The sequence below is a fragment of the Saccoglossus kowalevskii genome, chromosome 2 (assembly GCF_978046115.1).
Source record: "Saccoglossus kowalevskii chromosome 2, keSacKowa6.1, whole genome shotgun sequence".
In the NCBI taxonomy this organism is placed as follows: Eukaryota; Metazoa; Hemichordata; class Enteropneusta; family Harrimaniidae; genus Saccoglossus; species Saccoglossus kowalevskii.
Window position 1 is genome coordinate 24612840 of NC_140642.1, and position 24066 is coordinate 24636905.

A 24066-nucleotide genomic window follows, 5' to 3' on the forward strand; every position below is an offset into this window, starting at 1 on the left:
AGAAAAGCTCTCGGAAATCAACTACGAGTCAGTCACCTTTATCACGTTCAAAACGACTGCCGTACGACCAGGCAACCGATGACGTCATTGGTTCGCGCGGAGGTCATGCACAAAGCGGTGACGTATCCGTTCTCGTTCCGTTCTCGTATGCGCATCTTAATGTCTCTAATATGGCTACTGCCACGGGCGTGGCAGGAGACAATGTGGCTATTGCCACGTCCCGGAAGTAAACGTACCGACGTTCTATGTGGCACAAGACACTCCGTTTAAAAATAGCTTTTCTTCGACATTATTATCTCTTATTACTGATTTGAGACTACTTTTACTACTTCAGCAACCGTGGCTTATTAGTAATGTGGTTTAAAATATGAACAGATCACTCAATTCTATACACATCAGAATAAATTGTTTTATAAAAGTAAAAGAATCAAAAACAATTATTTGTGAAATGCCCAAAACAAACACTGATGGCATACATCTGTACAATATAAAAACAACTTCCTGTCAAAAATGATAGTTGTAGTCATTTTTTTTCAAAATAAAAACTAAATTTATTATTGTCTGTTTTAAAGTTACTAGTAATATGCAGATACAATTTGACGGTCTGTGCCATTAGGGGTTGAACACTGAGGAGTAAACTTCACAGTTGCTATTGTTCGAAAAAACACATAAATCCATCATAAAAAACAAACTATAAACACAGTGTACATTTCATTATTTAGCCTGAAGTGGGAATATAATGAGAATTACACACAGTTGTTCATGTCACTATAACAACTAGTCACTACATAATTCTAAGAAATCAAGAAGTGGTGATGCCAATACACTATGGTTTCACGAGTTTATCACCGTCCTACTGTTTCTGTTTCAATTGCTTGAGACGTTATTTGAAATAAAATTTATTATCATAAATACTGAATATTTTGTATGAATGCGCCCTCAAGCTGCAAGAACTAGTACAGGATCCACGTGATAACACGTTCTAAAATCATTTTTTTTTTCACGGGATCATCGCCACCGTGCTAAACTCAGCAAGTTTCCAATTATTTAATTACATTGATACATTGTTTGGATTCATTACAAATATTTAATTTAATTAAATATTTTGGGTGTCTGCGCCCTCAAGGCAATAAAAGACAAGGAATTATACTTTATAAAATAGTCTTTCCACTGGTTCATCACAGCTCTGGAGTAAAATTTATTGTCCTAGATATTGAATTTATTCTGTAGAAATACTATCATGCTACAAGTTATAAGATTCCTCTTTCATTTTTTACCATTCTTCATTTCAATTGTGATATGTTTCATTATCTGAGTTTTGACACAAATGAAATATATCCTATTACTAACAGAACTTGTTTTGTTTTAGTACTGTCACTACACTTATATGTATAGCTACAGTTGTAATGGAAGTTCGGGTGCACTATCCAACATTCTGAATTCAATTTGGAGCATTTTGACACAGTCCCCCCGATTGTGATTTTGACTTCTTTGATAAGTACATACAGTCAGTCAGTCTTCATCTGCATGTGTTGTTGTCATGGATACAAAATCATTAATATTCTACTTATCACTTTGTAAGTTGTAATCTGTTTTCATCTGCGGAGTTTGTGAAACTTTCATAATTGATTCCTTTTTATTTTTTATTTTCTTGTCATGGAAACTGAATTCAAACTTTACTTTATTAATTTAAAACAATTAGAAAAATAATATTTAATTCATAAAAGTATTGTGGATCAGATGGGTTCATGTAATTTGTGTAATTTCTTTCAATGAGATTTAATTACAAAATGTATACATACATTAAATATGTAAATTCTGTCACTAAAATAACATAAAAATAAAAACTAGTTTACCATAATGTATCATAGTATTCTACAGGGAAAACAGTTTTACACATTTTGTCAATGCACATAAAAATATAGTTTCCCAGTTTCTCTGTTTCATAAGATACAATGCCTTAAATATATAAATATTATTAATAATGCTTAAAGCGAGAAAGTCGTCAACTGCGCACGCACAGGAATTGAGTCCCAAGCAACGATAACGCAAACACAAAGGCTCATGGGTAGAGGGTTATTTGTAAACAATGACACGTTATGGCCACCTGACGCATACGTAGGTGACAACTCCCCCGCTTTAATATAATAAGTAAAAGTAATATTTACTGAAGATAGTAAAGCAGATACATCAATTCACCAGAAAAAAAAATTGTTGTTGCAAAAATGTTCAAATCAAATCATACTTAAGTATGTAAGCTTTACAACTAAGGAATACTAAAACCCATTTAATTAAAATAGCAATATAATTTAAATACCTGTACATTCTAAAAACATAATGAAAAGATGTGTAAATCAACAATCAATTAAATTGAAATAGCTGGTAATTAAAAATATACAGTATTTAATAAAAAATATGATAAATCATATTGCATAAATCTGATAACTAAGGTTACAAGCACCATTGGAACCATCTCCCTGAAAGCAACATCTTTACTAGCTTCTGACAATAAATACAGTGTTGATATCTTGTAAATGGCTAGACTTTTCTTCCACTGTATGGTTCATGTTTGTCTTTAATCAACATAATCTTGTCAATAACTTCACCTTTCTGAAAAATGAGGCAGTGAGTCATTTGTTATTTTATTGTTCCACTACAAGGAAATTAATGTTGTTCATAATTTGTTTACATTAAGTCAAAGAACGTGTGGTGTCATCGAAACAGATAGAGACATACTGAAAAAACTTACCGGGTAATGGCTGCCAGATATTGAATAGAATCACAAATACTATAGAATACTTTATTTTCGCTTGGAATTTAATTTTGCTATTTTCGCTGAAGGGATGATTCCGTGAAAATAAAATCCAGCAAATATACATTTTTTTCCTATACATTGTATTTCACATTAAACTCATCAAAAATCAGTGAAAATAAATTCCATACAAAACGCCCAAAAAGCCTTTTCAGTGAAAATTAATTGCAGCGAAAATAAAGTATTCCACAGTAAATAACAATGTGCACGCCTACCACCTACTATGAATTATCATCATACTAGGTTTGTTTAAAATTTGACATTGTGCCATTGTATTGTCTTTGTACCAAGTTTAAAATAAATTTCTGAAATTTAAATATCCTCTATTTTTTTCTCAACATGGATTAAAAAGTGTATAAACATACCTTGTCATCAGACACTTGTTCCATGTACAGGTGTGTGTTGTTCAAGATTTGCATTCTAGTGTAACCGTAATCTTGACTACGAAATGCACTCCATGGTCGATATGGTGGCTGGAATCCATCATGATCTTCTCGACATCCCTGTAGTAGTACATATCAGAAGAAAAAAGAAATTGTTACACTTGCTTATTGAGACACATTGCCAGATCTAAAAAACAAAACTCACACTCAAGTAAATAAATATCTCAACAAGCAACCTCTCAGCTGAGATAACTCCGCTGTTAGCAATGCACATTTTAATTAGAGAATTAGTCGAGGGTTCTCCGAACCCGCCTATTCACATAGTTCATTCCCACCATAGACTCCGGTCAGTCAAAATGACTATTTTGAACTGTAGGCATTAATCAGCAATTCTGCCGGTGACGGAGAGATAGAATCTAGGTCAGGGGAAGCCCCATGACCCAAAGATTCTCTTACCCTTACGTCACGAACCACATGATTGAGGCCATATGGCAGCGCCACAGACGGCTGTATATTCACTCTGGTTCTTTTCTCTCCGCATCAAGGACTTAGACCAACGCTACGGAAAGAGTGGGGTGGTTGGGGGGGGGACCCGGAGTCTATAGTGGGTATGAACTATGTGAATAGGCGGGTTCTAAGAACCCTCGCCTAAATTCACTACGTTCATTTACCCACCTTAGACTCCAGTCAGTCAAAATGACTATTTTGAACTGTAGGCAGAGTCAGACGCCGATAGGTGGGGGGTTTTCCGAGCAAACAGAAAAGTGATGAAAAGTCTTTTCCCAGTCCGGGATGAAACACTCTACAAAAATCACTCAACACCCTAGTTAAGATCCAAAAAAGGGTGGTGTCTTACCTTGCCTGTGCTGTCCCCGTAGAAGCGAAAATGCTGGTACGGTGACAGGGTTCGGTGTGCCCGAGAAAGCCAGACCCTAACCCAATACTGGGGGGTAGTAAGCTTTCGAAGTAAAGACCGAAACAGTTCTGCATGAGGGCATAGGCCTCAAAGCGGGACCTGGGAGCTTCCAGGGGAGAAATCTGTTCACATAAAATGCCGGACTGACTTATTGCCTATGCGCAGGGAACCTAGCGGTCGTTCGGGCTGGGTCAGCAAACCAAGACTGACCCGCTATGACAGGATCCAACCTAGAGAGATCCTGCTTCAATGGATTTGGTGTGTCTTAGGTGGTAGTTGATGAAGATGTTCTGCGTTCTTCAGAAGCCTGCCCTCCATGTGTGCTCGAGGGGGCGCCTGACGCTAGCACTAGCGAGTTAGCAATCGCACAGACCTCATGCGCTCGTACTTGGTGTCTCTGCAAGCTCTGTGTCGAGGAAGATAAAGTATTATAGACCTCTAATACAGTCGCAGTAAACCACCTGGTTATGGAAGTTGGGGAGGCCGGCCTATCCTGCCTGCCTGGGCCATAACACAAAGATATGTGCCTGGCACCCCGTTCCAGAACGATTTTGTGGCAACTCCGTGCTCGAACCGGGTAGAGAAGCAATTCCTCCTGACCCTCCGGGCCAACAAAGTTTGACAGCCAGGGGATGACGATCGGGTGAGGATCATGTCTCGGGCCTACCTGAGGCGAGGGCCAGTAGGAAGACTATTTTCCACATCAAAAATTGGAGTGGTGCTGATCGGAGAGGCTCAAAGGGCGATCTGCTTAGAGCAGACAACACAGCCGACAAGTCCTAGTTGGACGGCTCCCTTGTATGGGGTCTTGGCATCTGGAAAGCAGTAAATAGTCTTCTAATAATAGGACAATCGACTAGTCTTGTTCCCGTACGTTTTGAGTGGTGGGGAACAAGGGCGACCTGTAGCCAACGATCGCTGCGTAGGACAAACCCACTTCGTCAAACAGGTGGACGAAGGAGCCTGCTACCTGGCCAATAGAGGGATGGTATGGATCAATCTCCCTTCCACTACACCTATCAGTGTATGCTCGCAGCCTAGAAACGTAGGCCGCATTGGTGGAATCCCTGTTCGCTCTGGCCAGAACGTTGGCAGCCTGCTCAGATAAGGCTTTCGTATGTGCGGGTCTACTGAGACCCTCTATGCGTGTAAGTGATACCTGCTGGGCTCGTTGGTAGTGCGCCGTCTGGTTGGGACGGCAGGTCCGGTAAGTCCAGAAGCACTGCTGGTGTTTCGACCATCATTTCCAACAAAAGTGGAAACTAGGCCTTGCTTGGCCAATTGGGTGTGACCAATGATAATATGCAGGTGTGCACCAGTCGAAGTTTTCTCCGGTGCCCGGTGAACTAGCGGGAAGGGAGGAAAGGCATACACAACTAAGTGGGTCCACGGGGTTAGCCTGGAGGCCACCCACTGGGGTATCAGCCACTTTGTGTTCTGGAGATGGAGCCGTCCTGAAAAGGCGTCGCCAGACTGTTCCTCACCCCTGGAAGGTGGTGTGCGGTTAGCTCCACATTGTATTCCAGGCACCAAAGGAGGATTTGCTCCGCTAGGACTGACAACGATGGGGAATGCGTCCCCCCTCCTTCTTGAGGGAGACCACCACTGCGTTGCCTGTGCGGAGCAGGACTGAGGGCGGGCAAGGGGAGTAGCTAGTACAGTTTCATGGGAAATAAAAAGGGCTTTTTACAAATTACAATGAAAAAAAAGAAGTTTTTACAGTTTACAGTTAAAATTGAATTTTGCAGTGAATTGTGTCATCTAGTCGTTTTACAGTTTCGAAAATGTAATTTCCGTGGATTATTCTTTACAGCTTTTTTTATTTGGATGTAAATTCTTGTACGTACCGAGAAAAATGACACATTTTTACAGTGTACGAAAAAAATATTTGATTGATTACGTTGTACGTCTAGCCTGTGATTACAGAATTACGAAATTTAATTTTTCAATTTACGTACGAACAAAAAAATATTGCAATTACGTTGAACGAAAATAACCCCCTTCAGGACTGTGTGGTCTTGAACTACAGGTAGAAAGTGTGGTAGTGCTAAGTACACTGCTCTCAGTTCGAGCCGGTTGATATGGTAGTCCCGAAACTAATGCGGGGGCCATATCCACCCAAAATTTGAATACTTGGCCCAGCTGGGCAATTCAAGGAGATGACAACTCGCTGGGTGCATCGGTATGTGCAGGTAGGCCCTGCTTAAGTCTAGTGGGGCTAGCCAGTCGAAACGGTGGATGGAGAGGAGAACCCTGAATGGTGTCTCCACGTGGAACCGATCGAGGAGCACGTACTGATTCAGTCTGCCTAGGTCCAGAACTGGACTGGACACCCGCCACTTGTAGATTTGGTACTATGAACACATTTGGGTAGAAGTCTGGACTTAGTTCCGGTTGATGTACCCTGTGTATGACGCCTTTTCCCAGCAAACTGCTACTTCCTGACTGATTGAGTCCCCTGGCAGTGCCCAACAGGGGAGACACTGATGGGGGGAAATGGAGATTTCAGCGGTATCCCGTAACAGGATGTTACCACCTGGAAAGGTCCAGGGACCGGTCACCCACTGTCTCCAAACCGGACTACACCGGTGCAATCTGTGTACGACAGGGATATGTGGCCGTGGGTTCGGCAGTTGCGAGGGGGGATGGGTGCTCCCTTCCCCCATGAGGTGAGTTCCCCAAGGCCTGAAGTAGTCACTAAGTTGTGACCTGGCCACACACACACACACACACACACACCCCCATTGCAGAGGTCAGCGTCAAACATGCTTCCCTCGCTGCCAGGAAGACGTCCGCCCAGTGGGGGGGGGGGGGGTGAGGAGCCACCACCTGGCTCTTTCCTCCCTGGGGGTGCGCCACTACTCTTCCCTCCCATGGAAGGGTATGAGCGCTTGCCTCCTGGCTGACTCTGGCTAGCGGACGACGCCCTAGGGCGTTGTGTTTTCTGTGCTTGGGGTGCCCTCCGCTTGCCTTTGGCAGAGCCAACTGGCCAGCGGATTCAATCTGAACCCTCTGGTTCATTGCACTTCAAAGCTGCAAGACTGTACCCACCATTCCCTGAACAAAGAGGGTGGAGGGTGTCCAGTCTGTGTCACTGAGGTGGGGACATACCCCGACTCAGCTTGTCGGTGAAAACACATGCGTCTAAGGCCGCGTCTCGTAGCACAGTAGTGGCCCTGGCCAAGCAAGCCAGGCAACACTAGGGGGTGTCGCACGTAGATGTGCGGTGGCCCACCAGTAAAAATGTTGCCTGGTCTAGGAGGCTGGTGGCTGCCTCCAAGGTCTCCAGAGTCCTGGGCGCGCACAATAATGTGCTCAAGCAACTCTGCCCTCAGGGCTGGATGGGTCGTCTTCGATTGGCAAGAACGCCCATGGAACGCGGCTGTCCCCCTTTGCCTGGTTTGCCAAATTCGTGGTACCGGGGTCTGGGGAAGGAGCCTTGGGATCCGGTTGGGGGCATTTTGGTCTCATCCCACGCTATGGGGTCTGATCCCGAAACCACAGCGACCGGGTAGCGTTTGGTCCAGCGGGAAGTGTTGCCTAATGTTTTCCCCACCTGGCTGCATTAAGCGTTACATCCTCCGCGGCTGACCAACGTCTGCCGATCAACACTGTTTGCGTGCTCTGCGCCCCACTCCGCACCCGGACGGACAGGGAGAGACGTGCCAACAGGGTTGCTTTGGATCCCGACGCCCGTGATCCCATAAGCGTTGAAGCAACCTTAGGTGGTCGCCTTAGCATCAAGGGTGGGGGTATTTGCATTGTATCACTGGGATCGATGATCGCCCCAAAAGCGTGGCTCATCAAGTCATACGAATGGAAGACTCTGAGGGGCTGTATCCGACACAAGCGAACTGCGTCTCCTTTCACTTTAAATATGTGAGAAGAAGCGTGTTCGACTGTGCGTCTCATGACAGGGTCGGTTCCCTCTGGGGACGCCTGTGGGTTGTTAAGAAGGGAGTCAAAACCCACAGCAGAGACCGTACACAAGGATAAATTCGTTACCATTGTACCGTTACCGCGTAACGAACCCTAGCTGGCTGAAAGTAGGGGGGACAACGTGTGCTCTAACCTGAAAGCCCTGCCCCGAGATCGGAGGCTTGGCTGCCAGCACCCCGTTGGCATTCAGAGCCCGAGGCTCCAGAGGAGGCCCGGTGCAATTAGTCTGAGCCTCGGCCTCCCCCAAAAATAGTGGGAGAGCCGCGGCTGGGAACGGGGGTTCCTTGCACGAGACGTGTTGGAATGCAAACATGCTTTCATGTTTCTTCCTGCTTGCCCACCAAGGGGCCGCAGTGGAGACAGCTCGCTCCGACTGCGTCTGATCTACCCGGCCTGCCAGGGACGCAATTGCCCTGACAGTCCCTCGCCCAAAGCCCTCAACTCGAAGGCAAACCCGGCGCCATGCGAGGAAGGGTCCACAAAGGGACCCGCAACGGACCCCACAGGAGGAAAGCCTCCAGGGGCACAGCCTCGCTGCAGCCGGTAAAATCGGGTAAACCACCACCTGAAAAAAACAGACTGTGAGGATGCCCTGGGGGAAACCGAGAAAAATATCGGTACCTCCACCAACAGGCCTCCTACTCGACATCCCGATACATGAAGCACTGGTAGCCGAGTGTGAGGACTTTCCACTCATGCCAAACATGCAACTCACTTTAACCAATTTGTTAACTGGACGCACGACCTTGCTGTGATGCGGTCAGTCTCAGCGATTTTGATGGCTCTGAAAGAAAATCTCAGGCCTCAGAACTCCAGTGAAAACACACACCTTCACGCAAAAACCTCGAACCCTGCACGCAGCTACGATGCGGGTTCTATGTTGGTAAATTCTGAATATAACCACAGCACAGTCGACTCGAAACGCGAGGAGACCAAAAGGAAAAACGGCAGCAAGCCCTGGTGCTGTCATTACATCCATACATTGCTAAATACATTGCAAATAAAAGACGACATGCATGAGGGAAAAAACAAAATACAGTTGTAAAAGGTGCCGCCGCGAAAGTGGTTACGTAGTGGCGCCGGGCTTTAATTTCTTTGTTGTGAAAAATACTACACACAAAACGATACAAGGGTAAAATGACAAGGAAAACTTATCCTACCAGCTACAATGTTGGATGCCGTGCAGCGGCAACAACCCAAGCTAGAAACCCGGACAGGAAAAAAAAGGCAGGCGATCCAGCAAAGCCGCTAAAACTTCATCCCCGCAGATGCAGAGAAAAAAGAAGAGTGATTATACAGTCGTCTATGGCGCGGCCATATGGCCTCGGCCACTTGGTTCGTGACGTAAGGGAAAGAGAATCTTGGGGTTATAGGGCTTCCCCTGACCTAGATTCTATCTCTCCGTCACCGGCAGATTAATGCCTACAGTTCAAAATAGTCATTTTGACTGACTGGAGTCTATGGTGGGTAATTGAACGTAGTGAAATTGAAGATATCATCACAAAATGAACAAATCTGAGATCGGTTCATGAGATACATGTACCTATATATATACGGTAATATCATAGCCATCAAACTTGCTGTTTTTTACAAGAAGTCAAAACTATCAGTTTTTACCAAAAATGACAAAAATATTTATCAAAATTAGAGAATTGAATATATCATCACAAAATTAACACATCTGAGAGGGGTCCACCTCAGGTGCCTATGTACCGGTAATATCAAACAAATGGGCTTTATGAGTCTAAGTAAGAATAAGAGTCAAATCTAAGTAAGGTCTACCCAAGGTACATATATATCAAGTATCAAAGCAATCAGGCTTGTAGTTTTCAAGAAGAAGTCGAAAAAGTAAAAACAGTAATGGATAATCATTCATATGATAAGCTCCGCTCAACAAAGTCTGCAGCGAAGCTAAAAAAAAACTAGATATGAAAATAGCAGGTAAAGAATCACTATATATGCTACAGTGAGAAATACTTACAGCTGATCCAGTAATGATATGTACAGGAGCTTTAGGATTGGTGTACGGTGCATCCACACTGCCGTTATAAACCTACCGACAAATTAATAATGTCATCAATACTATCACTTCTCAAAATGTTATCATTCATTCATTCATTCATTCATTCATTCAGATGGGTAAAGATCTGGAGACCTAAACACTTGTGGATACGAATGATCCTCAACTCTTTACATTGAGGATGTCTGCATGGGTTTCATGATATGCACTTAGCATAGGAACAGCACACTGGACAGTTTTTACCATTTATACCTGTTAGGTGGCATTCTCTCAGATTTAATATGTCATGTTATAGTAGTTGGGGCAGAGAGCACTCTCCCTTGCAGAGTCTTTTTGACCTTGGGAGCCACAGAGAGCCACAACTAGACTCTGCCACAGGCGACATTTTACACCAAAATTGTTGGTATTTCACGTTTTTAATTCATTTGTTTCTTATATCTCAAGCTTCTGTTGAAAAAAATGTGTGTTATTTAAAATAAATATATCAAATATTTTTACATTCAGTGCTAAAATCATTTCAAAATGTTAAAATAATGAAAAAGTAGATCGTGCGGTAGGAGACGTAGATGTGAATCGTCTGTTCAAATCATTGGTGCGTTCGCATTGTTGCCTCAGGGTGACGCGGCTGCCCAATTTTTGTTTGACTGCGATATGACGTCACAACTGGGCAATGTTGGGGAAAAGATTGTGAACTACGAAATTGATAGGTAAAAAGGTATTTAGATAATTTTCCCAAACATAAAAACATATAAATTTTATCGATTTTATACGAGTTTCGCTCACATAGCAGCAGACCAATACATCTACTTCCTGCCACGTCGCTTGGGGCATCCCCGGGGAGAGACGTGAGCGCACTAGGTCCGGTCATAAATATTTAAATTAGCTTGTGGCAGAGACTAGGGGGATATGTTCCCTGGTGACTACCTAGCTTCGTGATAAAAGACCCATAGTCTCCGGATGGAGAATGGACAGAGAGTACATATTATTGTAGTTACCAGTTCATTCAAAGAAATTAAATATGACACAATGTCATTTCAATATGATATCTACAATGTAAATGAAGCAGTATTTCAAAACCATCATCTACCAGTATTGAGTCTATAAACCATAGCTACATGTACTTACAAAGGAATGCAGTAACGTAGAATACAAATGTCATGAATAGAATAGGTTTGCTTACCGTGAGATTGTACACAGGCCATAGTCTTTCATAAGTGTGTTCATGCGCCCAGAATTCCAAATCAACACCTTTAAGTTATGCAATAAATATTATATAAATTATCGGAAATATTCGTTACAATATTAGCATACAGGATGCTTACGTAAATGGTAAATTTCAGAACAAGCACAATAACCATAAAAATACTTTGTCTAAAGTTTTATTTGGTGTAAACAAACAATTTATTTCACATGTGTTGTACATAATGAATAGTATTTTGATTTGAATTTCTTGTTTTAGTGTCCAGAAAAAGATATCTATAATTTGCATAATAACCAGAATTACCAGATATCATGTTTAAACATTTATGTCTTCCATGTTAAATCAAAAGTTATGCATTAAGATATTCCTCAAATAGATGGGTATTTGTTGACAGTCCTCATTAATTATGTAGATCACATGTCGCTATGTAAAAAAAGTCATTCAAAATCAACATTTTTTAATAAAATTCTCATGATGTATATTCTTGAAAAAGTAAAACAAGTGAATCAACAATTTTCTAAAAATGTGCATTGCACTGTGAAATGAAAAAAACATGGCTTACCATATTTATAAAATAAATCTTCTAAGCCATATTTTCCAAAATATCCTGTTCGAATCTAAAAGAGATATTGACAAAAATGCAACATTACTTTAGTCCCCGCACCATGATGTAATTTATTTATACCATATGTACCCTGTCACAAAACGTTGCACACAGATCAGTGCTAGTTTGTGACAAAGTTGCGCATATGTTTTGATATTACATATCCTGGTAGACCTATGTACTTTACAAAGTTACCCTAGTAGTTTAATTAATAACAACAACAGTGAGCATCACTATTATATTATATTACAGTCTGATAGTTCTTGCCACTGTTGTCACTGTTGTACGTCTAAGAACTAAAAATCATATACTGATGGTCCAAACATTTCTCGCAGCAAACTGTTCATAAGGCCAAAAAAAACAAACTTATGTTGCCCTAAAGTCGAAAAATTGAAAAAATTCGGTTGGTCGGTCGGATTTTTTTTTTATTAACTCTTGAAAACTAAGGGTATTGTAAATAGCGGGGTACATGGACTTCATAGTATTCGGAACATGTCAGAGAAATACAGATCAGCCCGAGGTTTAAAGTTGCCACTTATTTCCCGGGGTCCCTAGGGGCCAAACAACGGTCTGGGAACGCGACCAGATATTTCATATTTTACGGTCGATCGCTGAGGGCAACAAAACATTTTTTTGGGGGCCTAATGATTCAACTCATACCGGGTAGTCATCAGGACAAAATTGTCATCTTCACAGAAATCTTCACAGCTACAAAACACTATGACTGTATCTCTCTATATTACAATTGATCCACAATTTTGGAATAAGCATTCACATAAAATAATGTTAGTTGATATATTACTGACATAGATATAGTAATTCATCTCTTCATTTCATTATGATTATATATTTAAAATAAATTCTCGTGATGATGAGAAGCATTTTATCATTTGATGTTCTTCCTTTAAAAGTGAAAGGAAAAGACTTTTTGAAGATTGTGATCTTTCAAGTCTATTTTTTGTTGTTGAGGTAATGAAAAATGGAAAAGCCTTTTCACTATACCTTAAAGATAAAATCTATAAATCCCCTGATTACAAGTTGTGAGAATATTGAAGTTATTATTTCGATATTCTTTATTTTTTTCAGTTTTTTTTATGTCTTGTTATTTTCTTTACCTTACTAAATCCTCTGATGATTTAGTTGTGTAATAAAGTTATCATTATTATTATTATGGTCCACAATGTACTTCATACTTACAATACTTTCAAATCGTGTGCAGTCATCGTGATCGTTATTAGAACAATACATTGGACGGTGACCCATTGTTATAATCCATGGACGTTTGGCACGATTTTCAGGTTTTGTTGCTTCCTGTGTAGATAAGGAATTCATAAAAAATTATATGCTCTATATGAAGGCTATAAGTGGTTTTAAATCTTACCATATTTACTCTATTTGTAGTGCATGTGTTTATATAAATGACAGAGGTGCGCCTATGGTAAACAAGCAGCCTGTCGGCTGAGATAGCTCTGCTGTTAGCAATGCACATTTCAATTAAAGAACAGAAGATATCATTAGAAAATGAACAATATGTATAGTATCAAGCAATGGGATTTGCTGTTTTCAACAAGAATTCAAAAATATCACTTTTTACCAAAAATTACAAAAATATTCACCAAAATTAGAAAATTAAAGATATCATTACAAAATGAACAAATCTGAGAGAGGTCCACATGTAGTACCTATAAATGCAATATAAAAGCAATCGGACTTGCAGTTTTTAACAAGAAGTCAAAAATATCACTTTTTACAAAAAATTACAAAAATATTTACCAAAATTAGAGAATTAAAGATATCATTACAAAATGAACAAATCTGAGATAGGTCCACATGTAGTACCTATATATGTAATATCAAAGCAATTGTGTTTTTTAGCAAGAAGTCGAAAATATCACTTTTTACCAAAAATATTCACCAAAATTAGAGAATTGAAGATATCAACATGAAATGAACAAACCTAAGAGAGGTCTACCCAAGGTACATATACACCAAGTATCAAAGCATTCAGGCTTGTAGTTTTCAAGAAGAAGTCACAAAAAAACATTGACACAGACGACGGAGACGACGGACAATCACTCATATGATAAGCTCCGCTCGACAAAGTCAACAGCAGAGCTAAAAAAGCTGTATGGCAATGATCAAGCATACAAGCATGTATTTTAAATCATTTCTATTAAATAAAGATGGATGGTGCATTCCCAAATTTACTGCCTAGGGAGCCGCACCACTCATACATGTACATACATCATGGGACACCATACACTACAGGTTACTTTACACTCTTTCTTCATTGATTTAAACCCAGGAATAAAAGTGTCATTTTACATACAATATTCAAAGCTTAGCATGTCTGAAATTTATTTTTTTTCACCAAGTCACCATGGCTTCATGCAAGTATGTGAATTACCTTCAAATCATTAATCAACCAATTCCATTGATTGATTATTTGTTCAAATCCATAATTAATGAAGAAATAGACTTCAGTGGAAAATGAAATGATGTGAGCTGGCCCAATATTCCAGCTGAAATGAATAACAATAACTAATGAAGCACAAGATGAAATTGATTAATCATCAAGATGATGAAGACAATGTCATATTTTATACATGTATATTCAGAAAGCATGGCATTTCAGCTTTATAAACACCATTTTTGGTCGAAAATCCTATTTTTTATTTGATTTGGCCACTAAGTAAGTATCATTTAAGATTACTACATTAAATATGAAATATCAATGAAAAATTGTATTGACCATTATTGTCATAATTGTCTATTCTTGTGTTTTGCAAGAATTACTCTTTTAGTAATTTATCCGCTCATTTCTCTTTTGTTTCTGGTATAAAAAACAAGCAGCCTATCGGCTGAGATAGCTCCGCTGTTAGCAATGCACATTTCAATTAAAGAACAGAAGATATCATTAGAAAATGAACAATATGTATAGTATCAAGCAATGGGACTTGCTGTTTTCAACAAGAATTCAAAAATATCACTTTTTACCAAAAATTACAAAAATATTCATCAAAATTAGAGAATTAAAGATATCATTACAAAATGAAGAAATCTGAGAGAGGTCCACATGTAGTACCTATAAATGTAATATAAAAGCAATCAGACTTGTGGTTTTTAACAAGAAGTCAAAAATATCACTTTTTACCAAAAATTACAAAAATATTCACCAAAATTAGAGAATTAAAGATATCATTACAAAATGAACAAATCTGAGAGAGGTCTACATGTAGTACCTATATATGTAATATCAAAGCAATTGGACTTGCGTTTTTTAACAAGAAGTCGAAAATATCACTTTAGACCAAAAATGACAAAAATATTCACCAAAATTAGAGAATTAAAGATATCATTACAAAATGAACAAATCTGAGAGAAGTCCACATGAAGTACCTATATATGTAATATCAAAGCAATTGCACTTGCGGTTTTTAACCAGAAGTCGAAAATATCACTTTTTACCAAAAATGACAAAAATATTCACCAAAATTAGAGAATTAAAGATATCATTACAAAATGAACAAATCTGAGAGAGGTCCACATGTAGTACCTATATATGTAATATCAAAGCAATTGGACTAGCGGTTTTTAACAAGAAGTCGAAAATATCACTTTTTACCAAAAATGACAAAAATATTCACCAAAATTAGAGAATTGAAGATATCAACATGAAATGAACAAACCTAAGAGAGGTCTACCCAAGGTACATATACACCAAGTATCAAAGCATTCAGGCTTGTAGTTTTCAAGAAGAAGTCGAAAAAGTAAAACATTGACACAGACGACGACGACGGACAATCACTCATATGATAAGCTCCGCTCGACAAAGTCGACAGCGGAGCTAAAAATATAATGTCATAAAAAAGTGTGTAAAAAAGTTGATGCAAATGCAAATATTTTCAATTTGCTCAATAACAAATTTCCCAACAAATAAACGATATGAATAAATTCATGAAGTACACCATAGTCCCTTTATCTAGAGGGACTGTGAGTACACTATTAAAGTAAACAGGTATCATGCCAATGAAATAAATAAATACATGTATTGTGACAATAAGGTTATGGAATACACCCGAGATATCTATGCACAATGATAAGTAGGTCCACTCCAAATGTTCTTCAATCAAATCTACTTAGCAAGTTGAACATTTGGAAAGGTTTGTGCAATCAGAAATGAGCAATCATCATATTCGAAAAAATCAATAAATATGTAATACACACATACATACTAGAAAAAAATCCCAAGAGGAAGACCAGTCATTTTCAATATTAATATTGTGTTTATTTCATTTGTTTTGCGATTTTTCGATCATCTCGCAATTCATGTGACTTAATATTAGAATCTTCACTGTTTATTACCGGTACACTAGATATAAATACTTGATTCGGGGAGGAGGAGGGTTTGTAAACTGTTTCAGAAACAATAACACTCACAGACACAGCAGATAAACTTAACACTGCATGTACAATGATTGTTTTTGCTGAATTGTTGTTAAAAAGAAGAACAGATGCAGCAGATGGGAAAGTGTTCTGTTTGTTGCAATGAGAAACAGGATCACATCATTACATACCTATACCACTGATTCAGACTGTTTTCAAAATTCGGCATGGAGAACCGGTTCTTGTAGTGTGAAAAGTTACTGAAATGTGTAAATAAAATAATTATAAAATATTATTATTATTATTAATATAATCGATTCGCATATTGGTAGACAGTAATTGAATGAGATGGATGGACATACAACAAATAAATGTTGTAGAACTCTAAAATATCAACAAAACAGTAATTTATCCACACTGCCCACCGATATAATAGACATACATGTACCAGTAACAATCATATTGAGACATGACTGGACTAGCTATACCAACAATTGTACTTTCTAACATAAATCTCAGCAGGTATACCAGGTGTAACCTATCACCCAAAAGTAACTTACACGAACATACATGTATACCAGTGGCAGTAGGATGGGATAACATTTTTGTTTTTATACATACTAAGCTTTTTCATGATTTCCAGGGCACACCATATAAGGAATGTAAGCAGCTATCGGTTCAATCTGTCGCATAAATTCATCACCAGTACGAGAATTGTTGAAGTCAAAGTCATATGCAAAGTCACCTAGAAATATGTAATTACATATTATAGTTACCATTTGTTGCTAAAAATTTACAAAAAATAATAATGGATATGTGAATGACAATTATGAAGGACTGTGCATGTGCGAAGATCAATAGAAGGCTGTCGGAAAGGTTATATATGTACTGTGAAATACCGATACTTTATTTTAGCTGGAATTAATTTTCGCTGAAAAGACTTTACGGGTGTTTTGTATGGAATTTATTTTCATTGATTTTTGACGAGTTGAATGAAAAATATAGGAAAAAAAAGGTATATTCGCTGGATTTTATTTTCACTTAATCATTCCTTTAGCGAAAATAGTGAAAATTAATTCCAAGCGAAAATAAAGTATTTTACAGTATGATGAAGAAAGGTTATACATATGTGAAAAGCTATCTGGAAGGAATGCTACATGGAAATCTATTAGAGATAATTTGAACAGGTCGATATTGATGGCAATATGGAAGGCTTCAAAGACAATATTGAACAGGTATTTAGAAGGCTAATTTGGAGATAATTTGTGCAAGCTATAAAAAAGAAATATTGTACATTATACATGTATGTAGATGGCACATTGGATGGCTATGTTGTCAAAGATTGTGTGGAAGGTTGAATAGAAGTCTACGCAGAAGGCTAATTTATGGAAAGAGATGATTTATAACTAATCTTACCGACATGAAGAATAACATCATAGAAACCCTTCTGTGTTTCTTTCTGTAGTGCTCCTAGTGACTGTGCATTAACATTGCCTAGATCACCATACACAGCAAAACGTGGGCTCCAATTGGTTTCACTTGGCATAGCAGTGAATGAATATACTGCACTCCAACCCTCAGCACATCCACAGTGGTACTCTAAAGTAATAAAATTATATATATGATTGAAATGCATCAAGTTATACTATAGATATAATCCTATCCTCGGGGGCGGAGCTACGTCACAAAACGTTCCACGTTGCTAAGACGCGCACCACTGTACATGCATTTCTATGAGCTCTTTTCGCGCTGCTGTGGAACGCCGGTCGAGTCAGTAAAAAATCGAAAAAACAACACAAACTCAACTTTGAAGTAATCCCGAACAACCAAATTTAGATATGTTACACACGTAGGGCTAATCTTGTTATACTGTTCAGGAGAGTCTCAACCACCATCTCAAAGTATCGTTTTCTGCGAGCATTTGGCCTTTGTTTTCACCGCCGCGGGTTGCCAGGAGGTGAAAATGCCCGGATGTCCGCCCCCGAGGATTACTTAAATTCAACATAACTGTCATTTAATAAATCATTAATATTTATAAACTATAGAAAGGCCAATTATCTTAACAGGGAAATAAATATTTATTCTTTTTTTACAAAATCCTATTCATTAGAGTTGGATATACAAAATCACAGGAAATTTATATCTACTGTATTAACTCACACTACATTAAAATGAATAAAACTGGGGATGTTATATAACCTTTTTATAATGACTGGTAGAATTCAAATTGACCAATCCACAGATGATATGGTGACATCGTGATTTCTAATTATTATTAATGAATTAGTTCAACAATAACAATTCAACAACAATATAGACATAGACAATCTGGAGCTCTCAAGCCAATCACTATTAAATATTTGAATTTGAATGAAAGCTAATGATTGGTATTTACAAATTTACAGTGAAAGGCATAAAGCTGGGGATCTTATAACCATTTTACATATCTGTTATAAATATAAGTTTATAAACTAAAGTACATCTTTCTGCCATTCACTGTATTTAGTGATGCTTATAATACAAAATAATATTGAATTCAAAACAAACTCATTGATTACCGGTACTTACTATAGTGTTTTCCTGGGATCAGTTTTGTTAGCAAAACTCTGTGAATGTACTGCGTATGTTTTTCCGCTCCTCCATCTATAAACGTAGTACTGTGTCCAATTACTGTTTTATCTAACACACCTGTGTTCACACCATACTCTACGACTGAGTGGTTTGTGGGAGACATTGTACTCCATGTTACAAACAGTTCTGATGGATCACCTGAAATTAACAACAAATAATCTTGAATACTAATGAGGTGACGGTAGTAATGACCTGTTAAGAAATAGTAAACGAGCAATAATTCCCAACAAATTATACATGCTGGTAGTATACATGTACTGTAGAATACTTTATTTTCACTTGGAATTTATTTTTGCTGAAAAGATGATTCCGTGAAAATAAAATCCAGCGAATATACTTTTTTCCCTATATTTCACATTCAACTCGTGAAAAATCAGTGAAAATAAATTCCATACAAAACACCCTAAATGCCTTTTCAGCAAACATTAATTCCAGCTAAAATAAAGTATTTCACAGTACTTGTACAAATAACCTTACCAACTCTGTGATTATTTGAAACAGAGAACTTTATCTAAAATTTATCTAAAGTCATTGTCAACATAAGTAACAAATAACTATTTACAAATTTTGTGATAGACTTGATACAAAGTGAAGATATTTTATTAGTGCGATTTCTTCCTTATGCATGTTCAAATGTGTTACATGATGTATGTGAAAAGTTTGAACATGATCAGTCAAGCTAATGTTAAACAGCAATTATGTGCATCAAGGATCCATCATAACAAGTTTGAATGAAATACCGTTATGTCTATGCATCCATCGTGATCCAATTCCAGAGGTGCAAAAAATTTTAAAATGCTTGATTTTGATGATTTTTTTTTTACTATAAGTGTCCCCATTTGGCCATCTTGAATTGGATCAAAAAACAAATGCATGTTCTTATGTATGATATGTGCAATGTGTGTAAAGTTTGAATGTCTCATGAATATTAATTTATGCAATTAAGTTTATTATTTCAACCAATCGTGTCATGCAACTCCCCCCCTGGTGCAATGTGTGTAAAGTTTGAATGTTTCATGTCTGAGATGCAGGTTATAAGTCGGTATTTTCAGACTAAGTATGAACTTGGACTAATAAACAATATTAAATTTCTAGTAATGCCCTATATGTTTAATTTTGAATGCTGACTGTAGGCTTACAAGCGACACACACAGATTATTAACACAGCACATGTTTTAGCATGTCAAATAATTCTATTTGGACAGATTTCTTTGACCACAAAGAACATATAAAAAATGAACAATTAATTAATCTACTTAGTACAGTAAACAAGTCATTGTCAATTTCAAAAAAATATGATTGAAGTACACCAAAGACTGTGTCCTGACATTTTATACTGCGTCAGTACATACATTTTATTTGGATAACTTTCCCATTTATTGTATAGAAATTGATACGATTGAATGAAATAAATTGCAAGGCAATCACGTCGTGATTTTCTATTTATATTCAACATGTCCGAGTACCCAAAATTAGTTTGATGTTTGCTGTTGAAGTTGGTTTGACCCACCTTGTTCTAATCGGGTAACAATCTGTAGGTACGTTTAGCTGGCAATGTTGCCGCTTTGGTATTAAAAACAATATGACAGTGACAGTAATACAGGTGTTTTTTTTATTGCTGTATGTACAGTTGATCACCTACTCTAATTTATGTACGAGTACCACATAGAATATGGCACTGGCTAACCCATTGCAATTGACTCATTTGGATTTTAATGAGAATAATTTAACAGTTGAGTTTATAACTATTGGTAATTATATTAACAAGCAAAAAATTGGGTTTATTATATTGACTGCAGTGTAATGCAAGTAGATTCAATTTTCTCTGGAAAAAAAAAGATTTATAAAGGATGTTGATAATCTTTAAAAAGACAAATATCATGTTCCACCAAAGACATTAGAAAGAGATTGTTTTTGGTTCTACCAAATGAGCACCAGCCTTTTCCTCTATGCTAATCACTTTTCTCCCTCGCAATGGCAAAAATCCTTTGTATTTTGATTTCCTGTTTCGAATCGTCCTGAAGAACACATGCTAATGAATAGAACACAATGTATATGAGATATACTACCTACATAACAAACCTATTCACTTCATTTTTTTAAACATTTATAAATTTCACAATTCAAACTAAAACGATTGTTTTTTAATTGGGCAAGTGAATAACAGTGGAATATTTTTAAAAGACGTCATTAAGCTCTGCTGATATATTGGCTGGTTGGTTCGACTACTGTTGAAATTTATAAATATTTATAAAAGAAAGTTATTAATAGTATTGTTGCTGAATGTAGAACCACTGCAACAAAAAATCACGAAATTTAAAGAAAATTTATTCAAATTTATCTCGGGATACTAGGTGTTCCCAGTTTGTTGATAATGACCAATACAAAAAATAACGATGAAAGAAACTCTCTGAATTTTAAATCTGATGACCTCTGATTTATTTTGGTCAGAAGCTTAATTATTACATTACTGTTGACAACTTTGTTCTTCCTTTCAATTTTGTGTAATCACGATTTGTAGTTACACTTTACAGTGCTTTCACGGCATCACAGTCGGAGCAACGTCACGATTCCCCAAACGTTGACAGAACCAATCACAAACTACTAGTATCTGCAGTTCTGTAGCTCGCTTGGTTTCGCTGTCGGTTATTTCGTTCGTCGTGGTGTTAACGCGAAACTGCAGCTAACCACAAACAGGAAAAGACAATGAATTTTCGGATTAACACCTCTGTTTTCCCCACACGCTAACCAACTTTCTCATGCTAAGGATTTTTTTTTTGTCTTCTACTGACTTTCGCTTCCTCTTCGTCTGTGAGAATAGATACGTGAGATACATCCATGGAGGTACAAACATGAAACACATCGACTATGATCTGATCGAACAAAGGGTTTCGCTCATTTCATCAACACATATTGCGAATACTAATATGGCCAAGCTTACTTGTATACGATATGTGAATTTGTTCAGGTTGTAAGCTGATATACTGCCCAGTACATAACGAAACGAAGAGACAACCCAATAACAAGTAACTCCAGCTGTACAGCGACATATTGAAAATAATAAATCACGTGACACGATCACCTGACTCTCTTTCACACCTGCTTTCACTGAACGAATCGGGGGGGAGGGGGGAAGGTCCGAATTAGTACATGTATTACATTTCCTGCCAAAAAAATGAGTACTTATATCATCAATCGTATTAAAACTTTTTCTATGAACATAATAGAATAGAATAGAATAGAATAGAATAATTTATTTGACTCGAAATAATGTAAGAAATTAATAACTTATGGCCAAAAACCAACATAGTAACGCACAAATACAACAATAATAAACTAACAATTAAAAAGATGTTTAACAATTAGCATAAATTTCTAAGATTTTATGAATATAGACTCCTAGACTGCTGGCAACTATTTTTGAACTCATCAGTTTCTTAAACATGATCTGCTTAGGCAAACTTTTAAATTCTTTGTGCATTGAGATTGCTCTCATAAATTTGCCCCTAGCAGATTCAATCTCTGGGTTCCTGTAATCTAAGAAAGCATGCATCTCATTGCCAACAGCTAGATCATCACATAGCATGCATAACCTTACCTCTGGTGGTACTAGTAAATACCTTAATTTCTTTATTGGTAGTTTATGTGCAGAAATTCTGAATTTAGTGATGACAACTCTGTGTTTGACATTATTTACATATTCCAAATATGGTTCCAAAGAGTATTCAGATTTGAAATTGTTATATGTACGTAGCTTGTTATTTTCTTATTTATGTAAGGTAGGAGACCACAAATCTTTTATAAATGTTTGCTTTAATTTATTTTCAAAACTGTCAACATCATGGCCAATCTCATTGTTTTAGTATTTTCTTGTAGTTTACGTACAAAATTTGTCCATGTGTTGCCTGTACTTTTGCTTTCATTGTTGTAGGCAGAATGCACTAACACATTACATTCATCTGTTACAATTCTGTCATGATACCTAATCATCTATCTGCAAATATCAATGATAATGGGGTAGCTTCCAAGTTCAGCTCTTGTCGCAATGTTGCTTGATTTTTTGTGAACTCCTAGTATGGTTTTACAAAATTTAATGTGTAATTGTTCAAAACAAGTTTTATGATCAAATAATTTTTGAATGAATTTTTCGCTTGTAATTTCAACATTGGCTCTGTGCAATTTGAATGTGAAAGCTCCCCAGATTTCAGATCCATACATTAATATAGGCAGAACAGATCTCTTAAACATGTGTATAGCATTACTCACTGATAAATAATGGTTATGTAAATTAAGTGTTTGTTTAAGGACCCCTATTGCTCGTTGTGTCTTCATCACTAAATTTTCAATTGCCAGTTTGAAATTGCCACTACTTTGAAAGACAATTCCTAGGTAATTGTATGAATTAACAATTTGTGTTTGGTTGTTCTCTAAATAAAAATCACCGTCAATAACTTTTCTCTGCTTATTAAATATAATGACCTGTGTCTTTTTTGTATTTACTTGTAACTTCCACTTGTTACAGTAATTATTAAGACTATCTAGACTATTTTGAAGCCCATTACTAGAATTTGACACTATCACAGTATCATCAGCAAATAATAAACAGTTAAATTAATTATTCTCTAAGCTAACTGGATTAGAAAGGATACTATCAGAAAGATCATTGACAAAAATGTTGAATAGAAGAAGACTTAAATTGCACCCTTGTTTCACTCCACAAGATGATGAGAATAAATTGGTGCAACCATGAGCAGTTTTGATAGTATATTTGGTTACTGAATACATGGATCTTATCAAGTTGAACACTTTTTCTGTAACTCCAGCCTTTAGTAATTTGTATAGCATGCCTTCTCGCCAGACACTATCAAAAGCTTTGCGCAGATCTACAAAGTAAGCATATAGATGAGATTTACCTGAAAATGAAAATACTATCTGTGGTAGGATGATGTTTTCGAAAACCAAATTGTGTATTTTTCATATAGTTTTGATTATCCAAAAATAGTTGTAATCTGTTATTAATTATAATATTCAGAACTTTTGATATAGAGTTTGAAAGTGCAATGCCTCTATAATTGTTGACATCTGTGATGTTTCCACTTTTATGTAATGGAACAAGGTAGCTAGTATTCCATTCAGTTGGAAACACACCATTTGATAGAATTTGGTTGAAAAGA

General features: G+C 37.5%; 1 protein-coding gene across 1 annotated transcript; it reads right to left on the reverse strand.

The window, feature by feature from the left end:
- Positions 1-384: 384 nt before the first annotated feature.
- Positions 385-21942, reverse strand: LOC100378259 (acid phosphatase type 7-like). Its single transcript, XM_085505440.1, has 12 exons — positions 21834-21942; positions 18830-19030; positions 17678-17860; positions 16883-17006; positions 16453-16521; positions 14283-14397; positions 13073-13186; positions 11834-11888; positions 11251-11318; positions 10032-10103; positions 3178-3315; positions 385-2610 (listed from the first exon to the last, which is right to left on the reverse strand). The coding sequence occupies exons 1-12, from the start codon at positions 21940-21942 to the stop codon at positions 2539-2541; spliced, it is 1320 nt and encodes a 439-aa protein (XP_085361566.1). The 3' UTR covers positions 385-2538.
- Between the last annotated feature and the right edge of the window lie 2124 nt (positions 21943-24066).